Source organism: Charadrius vociferus, unplaced genomic scaffold (genome assembly GCF_000708025.1).
Source record: "Charadrius vociferus isolate BGI_N301 unplaced genomic scaffold, ASM70802v2 scaffold210, whole genome shotgun sequence".
Classification (NCBI taxonomy): Eukaryota; Metazoa; Chordata; class Aves; order Charadriiformes; family Charadriidae; genus Charadrius; species Charadrius vociferus.
Window position 1 is genome coordinate 839,865 of NW_009646421.1, and position 9,451 is coordinate 849,315.

At 37.6% G+C, this 9,451-nt stretch overlaps 1 protein-coding gene across 1 annotated transcript; it reads right to left on the reverse strand.

Moving 5' to 3' along the window:
* Nucleotides 1–1,427: 1,427 nt before the first annotated feature.
* On the reverse strand, nucleotides 1,428–9,212 carry SLC25A30 (solute carrier family 25, member 30). The gene is made up of 9 exons (XM_009881007.1): nucleotides 9,140–9,212; nucleotides 7,562–7,709; nucleotides 6,838–6,932; nucleotides 6,471–6,556; nucleotides 5,111–5,206; nucleotides 4,094–4,218; nucleotides 3,429–3,567; nucleotides 2,279–2,359; nucleotides 1,428–1,469 (listed from the first exon to the last, which is right to left on the reverse strand). The coding sequence occupies exons 1-9, from the start codon at nucleotides 9,201–9,203 to the stop codon at nucleotides 1,428–1,430; spliced, it is 876 nt and encodes a 291-aa protein (XP_009879309.1). The 5' UTR covers nucleotides 9,204–9,212.
* Nucleotides 9,213–9,451: the final 239 nt, after the last annotated feature.

Consider the following 9,451-nt stretch of genomic DNA (forward strand, 5'->3'; position numbering starts at 1 on the left):
ACATTGTGCCATAGGAAAGAAAGTGCCTTGTGCATTTAAAAAAATCCATTTGTAAATTCAAAATTAGTAATTTTAAGTGATTATAGTGATTTTGAAAAATCGCAATGACATTTCTTTAAGTGGAATGTACAATTAACCAAAAAAATTTCAAAGAGATTAAACACAATGCCACAAAAACGCAAAGCTACGCATCCTGCTTTGCTACCCACTGTGAACACGGAAGGACCACCACGTGACCCGCATCTCGCACCTCTCCCTTCTTGGAATTAACAGCAGCATTCGCCAGAACCTTGACATAATTCTTTAGTTAATGGCCCTGAGGTTTTCACATACATTTAACCCCAAAAGTAATGCTTTAAGGAAGTCGTGGTGGATCTCTACATGAAGCTTTTACTTGTATGTAACAGCAACCTGGGCCTGTTTGCTGTATGAAAGTGCTCAGTGGTTCAGGGTTTAGGTGTCTTTTTAGGAAGAAAAGCTGTCTTTATAGACAGCTTATCTTCAGAGGGGTTTGGTTTGTTTCACGGAGGCACCTACGCGACAGCCTGAGCTGCTCAGTGTAAAACTTGCATCTTTCAGACGATACGTAACAGCCAGTAACCATTACAAGTAGTTCTTCCCAACAACGGAAGCACAAGAAGTTTCTCTGCAAGATAGGCAGATGAGCATGGACTCATTTGAACTTCATTCCTAATTGCAATTTACATACGAATATGTTGAAGAATCACTTATGCTGAAACCCAAGAATGATACATTGGGGGGGGAAATAACCCACAACTTGTCCTCAAGCTATGCAAAACTGACAACTGCAGCAACCACGCTTTCAAATGAAGCTGGATTATTCCCTGCTAATTATGCCGACACCTAATGACTTAGAACACAGGGAAACTCTAAAACCAGAAGCGGTTTTTGTATTGTAGCAGGTATTTTGCTGAAGCGGAGGCCTGCAAAGATGTCTTGTAACACTTCTGGTTAATTAGAAACTATAAAACTACTGCAGTGAAATTGCGTACACTTCCGAAAACAGGAAAAGCCCAGCTCCTTGATACTACGTATCTTCCTCTAGAGAAAGACTGTTCTTTGTCTCTTACACCTATAAACACTGCACATCTGAGTCTCAACAGCATAAAAGTTGCATTACACATCTTCACATTCAAGACTTAAAGAGTCGACAGAAGGTATTCCACAAAGTTTGGTTCAGTCTAGAAAATAGTGCACATCATCCAACAAATCACATGAGCAAGCCATTCTTACGGGAGCCGGTTTGCCTTGAAATTACTTCCAAGTTGTTCTCATTCACAAGTCTCATAGCAACCTCTTCCTTTGGCCAGCATCTCAGGCAATAAAGAGCAGATACTCAGGATAACTTACAAGTTGCTCTAAGCTCAAACAGTACATTAACGGAATCCAGTATCCAGTTCAGCATGTCAGAAGTCTAATTTCTTCAGCTGTTCATATGTCAGAAAGAACTGGAGCAGCTGATTAAGGTAAACCGTTTCCTGTTCAATCAGTGCACTCAGGTCCCTTCACTACTAGAGGACAGCAGCATGTGTGTGAAGCTCTGCTCTTCTCTTAGGTCCCTCCTATGTCATGGTGCTGGTTGGCCATTTTTGTTACGCAGAATGATAAAGCTTGCTCCAGGGCACTCCTGTACATCAACAGCTTTAAGGCTGGTGATGCCAACTGCCTGCCCATTCCTATCCTGCTCCTCGGGATCTTGCACACAGGACTGAGGAGGGAGAAGAGTACTACAAAAGCCCTCAGAGACTTTACTCACTTAGCTTTGATAAGCTAAAGTAGCTTTGATCATGGTAAAAAAAACCCAAACATTACTACCAACCCACTTCCCAGGTTTCCAGTCAGCTGGCTATTGAAACACAAACCAAGTTGTGTAAGACTAAGTAAATACAAAAAGATTTCATTACTAACTGCCAACAGTTTCCCCAGCTCTAGAAATACCCCCCATTCCTAACTCATCTCGTTGACTTTATTTAAAATTAGGCTCCAAACTAAGGAAACAAACAGGTATTAAACTGGAGAAACAGAAAAATGTTTTGCAACATCACATTCTAATATTCACTCTGTGTGAATCATGAGTTCAATCTGACCAGCAGCATTTGACTAAGACAATGGTCGACTACACAATTTCCCATTGATAAAAAAAGGAATATTTGTGTCGACATGACACTTTACAAACTGAAAATTCTGTGAAACTGTCTGTCAATACTTGTTGCTGTAGGGCTAGCTTGATAGTTTTGCACACCTTTGAAAAGGATACAATGATATTCCAAGGACCAAGTCTTAACCAGTTTGGCCAAAATCCTTTATATAGAGCAAAAAAGCCTTCATTCTTCCATGTCTGGAAAAAGCAAGAACACAGTTATGTCATTCTTCATTAGTGAGAAACCTAGACAGCATCTCAGCTAACAAGATTCTATACGAGACAAGGGGATGGCTTAGTGCTGTAACCTTGATTTAAACATATTGTATGATGGGACAAAGAAACATCACGAGATAAAGCCAAGATTAGTACTGCCTGCAGTATTACCTGGCAGGTAAAGATGCAGTCTATTTCATTTAGTACTCAACGTAGATTCATCTAAATTGCATTTCTGGCTTTTGTTTGGTTGGGTTTTTTTTTTCCCCCTGGCTTTTGTTTGGTTGGGGTTTTTTTCTTCCCCAAAAAAAAAAAAAAACACCACCTTGCAGAGCACCGCATGTAAACCTGCAGCTCGCATTAGGCACCCCCTTGGAATTTGTCAGTTTGCTTTATGGACTTCACAAAATTGCACAGGACAGTGTGACCTGGACTGTTATAGAAACTGGACTAGTCAGTCAACAATTTGGACACCAATAGCTTCCTATCCACTCTTCTCCATGGTCCCACCTGATACCAAATTTAGGGATTTAAGAAACCAAGCCAAAATAATCAAAACCAGAGACTGACATTGCCTTTGGCTGTACCAGGCTTTCCATTATGCAGTAAGCAACAGGGAAAACCATCTGCCCCAGAAGATGTTCTTCAAGAACTGACCTATGAGATTATCATTCCCAGTCAATATCCTAACATCATATGAAGTTCAGTAAGGGATAGTAGATAGTACTGCTGAAAGACTTAGTGTCATCAATATCCAAACATCATGAAGTTCAGTAAGAGATAGTACTGCTGAAAGACTTAGTGTCCTCATCCGAGCACCAAAAGCAAGTGACTGCAGTACATACTAACTTTCTTCTTGCCTTTCTGTCGAGACAGAAGATACTTTTCACACCAAGTGCATTATTGGCAGTATAGTCCTTTTAAGCATTAGGGCAAAAAGCATATTTAAGTTACTTAGATTAATTTCTACAGAAACTTAGAACAATTTCTATACCAAAATCATTGCTTGATGATACCAGTTTCTACTTACGTTGATACAAGAACTACTTACTTGTAACAAGCAATCCAAAGTACCCTTGTAGTTTGAGTGTCCTCCATGTTGTTGGCTTCTCTGATTCATCATGCGTGTTCTCACAACGTCAATTGGGTTGGATGCAAGGGCTCCAGCTAATCCACAAGTAAAACTTGAGCTAATAAAAGAAAGGTTTAATGAAATTTGACTTCCCACATTTCAAGACGCACAAGAATTCTCCCTCCCCAGAAAACATGCAGTAATGAGTGCTTAATGCTTTTAGTTAAAAATTACATCAGCTAATAGATGTGAAAAGTTACTTTTCATTTACTATAAAGCACCATTTTCAAGATTCAATATACAGCCATTATGTATAGTTTCTGTATACTTGAACAGATATTTGCGCCTCTGAGAATAGCAAATATTTGATTGGAACTTTCCTCTAATCTCAATTTGAAAAGCTGAATGATTCAGATCCACAAATCAAAATTCCATATTCAAAAGAAAATTAAATCCAAATCCTAAATAAAATTAGCTTCCATGCTGCATCCTACCATTTGAGATGCTACTGCATTAAAAAGTATAAACACATCAGAAGTATTTTACATCTAGACTGATGACAAAAAAAGAAATAAAAGATTCATCCCCCATAATGAGAACTAACCAATAATAAGGTATGCAAGCAGTTAGTTATACAAACTTACAGGAAGTGAGTATATACTGTATCTCCCATAAATCCAGACATAATTATGTGCTTCTTGGTAAGGTCATACACTGGCAGTTCCACTCCAACAACAATAGCAGCTCTCTGTGCTGTCAATGATACTCCCTGGCAAAAGAAAGGATATAGCTGAAGTTTAAAATTAACCTTTGTGCACCATCAGAAAAGCCTAGTTTTCCTAATACAAAGCAACACACCATGAATGCATTAAGAACATTCAAATAAGGCTACTTAGTACAGGTCTTAGATGGATACAGGTGCTCCGAAAGAGCAGATTAAAGTTAACAGATAAATCACTTTTCCATACTGAACAGCAATTTCAGTTCCTTTATGCTACTCCATCTCTGCTTAACACATGAATTCTTACATCAACAGTCAGCTAAGACCTTGCCAGACAGGTGATACTGGCTCCCCTTGCTGCTAACTGAAAAACTGACAAAGGAAGATGAGCAGAAAAATGGAGATCAAGAAGCTTTGCAGCGAAAAGCACACTAATGGAAAAACGATTCTATTTTCCAGCTGTTTCAGAGCAACTGTCCATTCTTGGTCTTCAGTTGTTATACAGTCACAGACTGTAACTGGCACAACAGACAATCTACAATGCTAAGTACAAGAATTCCTGAGCTAGAGGAGACGTTCTAAAGGTACTAATGTACCTTTAATTCCAAATGTTCTTTAGTGTATGTTTTAAAAAGAGCAGAGCATACAGGCTGAGAGGTGTCTTGTAAAGGGTTGTTGAACCAGTCCTTGAGCCAGTCAGCCTAATTTAAGCCTCCATTTGTCTCCCCTTTTTTCAGAAGTGGCTAATCCTAAAACACGAGACTGGCAGTAACCCTTTGTCAAAATGCACTGAGACACCAGCAGTGAAGTAGTCATGACAAACTACATACATATTAGCTACCAATTTCTCCATATTTTGGCTGAGAACACTGTAGAAGTACATGAAATTCAGTTGAGCAAGAAAGCGTACTGAGTGTAGGGTATAGTTCAAAAAACTTGCCTTCCACAATCCTTTAGTGCCTTCCTTTTGGTAGATCTGTATGAAGTTGCCCATCATTCCTCCTTGAATCACACTGCCTTGGGCTTGCATTCTGATCTGAGATTCATTTTAAGATAAAATTAGAAAACAAATATTTTTCAAACATAGAACCGATAATAGTTTAATACAATTTTATTAACATTTTAAGTTACAGTCTTATAAGTAAAGTCAGTTTCTCTTTGAATAGCTGACATTATCATAACCAGGATGAAATCATTTGAAGTGCCTTTACTATTCAAATGCAGCTGCTAATTTTGAACGAGTGCATGGTGTAAGTTCTTAACTGCATGGTCATGTCTATTTCTGTACTTGCACACTATTCCACTTAGATTAGACTGGCAGATGGGTTCTGCAGGATGTCCTTTACAGTGTTCTCACTGGAACATGTTAAAATGAAAGGTTAAAGATTACAAGTTTCAGCTGGTGAGAACCATGGTCTTCCAACCTGCGGAGTTCTAAGAATGTCCTTGGGAAACTGCCACAGTAATTACCAAATACAAGTTTGATGACAAGCAAGTTGGTACATGGACATAATTTTGGGAAATAACTAATTGAAGCCACACCTGAAATAGAAGCTTATGTTCGAAATGCCTCTACATTACCACGCTAGCTCTACAAAGGACTAAGTTTTTTGTAGTTTTAGAAGAATAGAAAGTTTTCTTGAAATTTGCTTTAGATGCAGCCATATAAGTCATATGCTACAGTTTCGTAAGTTAAATACCATCAATCCTTTTAAGTAACTGGAAAAGAGGTCATCAACTATCATTAAGCTAACAGATTCTTAAAGAGGTGAGTGTTTCACCACTTCACTTAAACGACTGATGCTGGGACACTACTTCCATGTGACACTGGATTGCAAAGCTTCTCCACAGAATTTAAAAATTCTACAGTATAAGTACCACTCACTGAAACTCTTGCCTCTCAATTGATCTTTCCTTATTTTGAGGTCTAGAAACATCCTAGTATAAAAGTGTTACCAAGAAGTAGAGATGAAATATGCAGTGTGGTTTCCCCACAAACACTATAGCATGAAAGTCAGAGTCATCTTAAATTATTCTCTCCCCACTCCCAGAAAAAGTTACATGGATCCAACTACCTCCCCAGCCATCAGTTTCCTCGTCCATACTTCAAATAATCAGTATGGACCAGAAGGAGGTTAGAAGAATTCAGGACATTACTAATTACCTTTTTTTTTTTTTTAAAGTTAAGAGTTAAGAATAAATAGGGTTAAAAAACCAAATCCTATATTCATCAGGAGATTTTGCATTTCCTCAAGGAAAGGATAAAAAATAAATACAAATTCTAAATAACACATAATTACCTTTAAGACATCTGTAGGGTTGGCAATAGAAGATGAGATTACTCCCGAAAGGATGCCACATAGAACATTTATCATCAGGGTTTCATCTATTGCATAAGCAAAGAAGAAGAGTTTAGCTGCAGATTTACAAAGCTTAAGATGCATCAGGGCAGGATGATGCCACCCTTCCTTTAACCAGAGAGAGTGCCAATTACAGAAACCTTAAAAACTGCTCCAACAAGTTTTTCTTGTTGACTCACTTTGTTGTAATTGGTACAAGGAATGTGTTCTCAGTAGACTTGTTCAAACCGCTACAGTAAGATACCAAATGGACACAACCAGCTTCAAGCAAAACAGTCCTCCATCAAATTGAAAAAAGCCCACTCACCTTCTGGATGCTCAACGAACATTCTTTTTAAGCTTTGGTAAGTGCCTATTTTTATAGTTCCATATGAAGCTTGGCGTAGCATTGCAGGTGCAATCCTGTAAAAACAGGCAGTGATAATATTTATACTCAAAATTGCAAAAGACTCATTAGCAAATACTTTTTAGAGCAGGACAGACTGAACACAAGATATCTACCAGAGAAAGGTTTGTTCATTTTAAATCAACAATTTAAACTCAATACAGACAAAACAAAGTTTTATTGTTTTGGTGGTTGTTTTTTTTTTTAAATGAAGCCTACAAGAACATGAATGAACTGTAGAAGAGAGCATGCCTCAACTTCTGATCTATAAAATAGCTGTCAAGTTTGTCTGAAATGTAATCTGCAAATTACATTTCTCCCCCATCATCTTGCATGATTTGAAGAAAAGCATGCCCATTTATATACAAAGGTTAATTCTGACAGATGGAACAACAATAGCAGCATTGCACAGAATAACTTTATGCTTAGCTTTCCCCTCCCCCCCATGTATATTAGTATGTTTTTTTTAAACATGAAATGTTATTGCAGAGTGCAAAGACTGAAGCAATCTAGGCTTGGGCTTTCAACTTCCTGATTAATTGAGGCTAACCAAATACCTTATAAATCTGAAACCCAAGAATTCACAACACTGTGACCTTATCAATATACAGTTCCAAAAACATTACGGCAAGTCAGTTAATTTTACCCAGAATATAAGGCTTTCAATCCTTCTTCTCTGCATATTCTGACTAGTGCATGCACCATTCCACGGTAGCGGATCTCTTTATATTTGGCATCATTAACCTGACCTTGAACCTGCAGACGTGTTTTGGTCAGATCAATGGGGAAAGTACCTGAAAGAAAAATAAAGTGAAAATTAATCAAGTACTTACCTAACCAAAGACAATAAAGAACACGATATAAGAAAAAGCAGCTTTTATTATACACTAAAATAGATAAAAATACACCTGGGGGAAAAAAGTCTCTCTTACCAAAATTCTCTTTTAAAGAAGTGGTTTCTTTTTATGTCACCTTGTTTCTTCTAAAAGCTTGTCAGAGGCCCTACTTCCTATGTTTACATTTTGCATTCACTATGTTTTCAGGCAACCTGGTTGTAAAGGTTGCCTGGTTGTAAAAAGCCACACTGAACAGGACTCTGCAATCACAATCAAGTACAGAGTTTGAATGTGTATTCTACCAACACATTTGCAGAGCATTTAATTGAAGGCGAAGAAATAAATTCCATTGGACAAGCTATACAGATTCTAGCCTAGAATCTAAAAAAGCAATAGCAGCAGTACCCATTTCTGTTATTTCTTTCCTGTAGCCTACTGCTATGTCAAGTTCATGCTCTCCATGCTCCCTTTACGAAAGGGTTTAGAAAGCATATCCCTCCAGAGCTTATCTTTAGGAAAGGGATCACCTCAACACTCAATACTCACCTAAATAGTCATAGGATTCAGGATTTTAATGAGGTTTACCAGACAAGCAAGGCTTTTATGAATTGCTTGTCCTCCTCGTGAAGCTTTTGGCATTATTTGGCATTATTCAGTCAAGTCAAATAAGAGAGGTCTCAAACTCAAGTTTAAACAAGATTCATAAAAGAAGGTAGGAAAAGAAAATAAAATTGTAGTTTTTCGTATAATTTTATACTGCATCTACTTTGTTAGACAGACTTCACATGCAAGCCCACCATGTCAGACTATGTTCTGCTACTATGAAAATCCTTTATTTTCATGTATATGCATTTCAGGTAAGACTTTAAAAGAATGTTATTATTTTAGGATTGTCTTTAAAGTAAGCACTAAAAGATCAGATACACTGTCTTATAGCAATTACTCTATGTTGCACGCTAACTGAATTTAAGTGTTCAAATCTAAGCAGCCACTCACATTCAAGAAAGGGGATTGAAACTGCAACATAGCTACTCAGAAAAGCTAAGAGAAAATTTTACAAGTTAAGAGCTTAATTTGTCTACTCAAGCAAAACAAAAGCCTGTATACTTGTGACCACTGTCTAGGAACAGATCAACAAACACCAAACAATAGAAGGCAAACCCAAAGTTTGTATAAAAACAAGACTCAACAGGGAATGTGGGTTTACAGACAGGAGTGTTCTGACATTGTTACAAAGTTCTGAGCAACTGTTCAGTCAGCGTTAGGGAAAAACACTCCTATGCTGTAAACCACCATATACTACTGTGTCACTGATAGCATAGAACCAAGCTTGTTTCAAAAGGGACTGAGTAAAGGAAATAATGTAAACAGTTAAAGGAAAAGCTTACCACATTCTGCAGTGATTGATGCTAAACCTCCATAGATAAAGGGCTTCCAGTTTAGTGCTGACATTATTGATCCTTCTTTCTGTGAAATAAGACAATGACTTAATGCTTCTATAAGTACATGTTATATAAATACATATGCTAACATTTAATAAAACTTTGTGCCTTGTCCATTTTAGATGGATCTTCCAAACATGCTATGGGTAAAAACATTTAATACCTTTGACAATAAGAAGTCAGTAATACCGCACAAAGGCATCTGGGTTCAAATCAATGTCTCTGCTATGTATTTGGTCCACTATTATCCTCACTGTG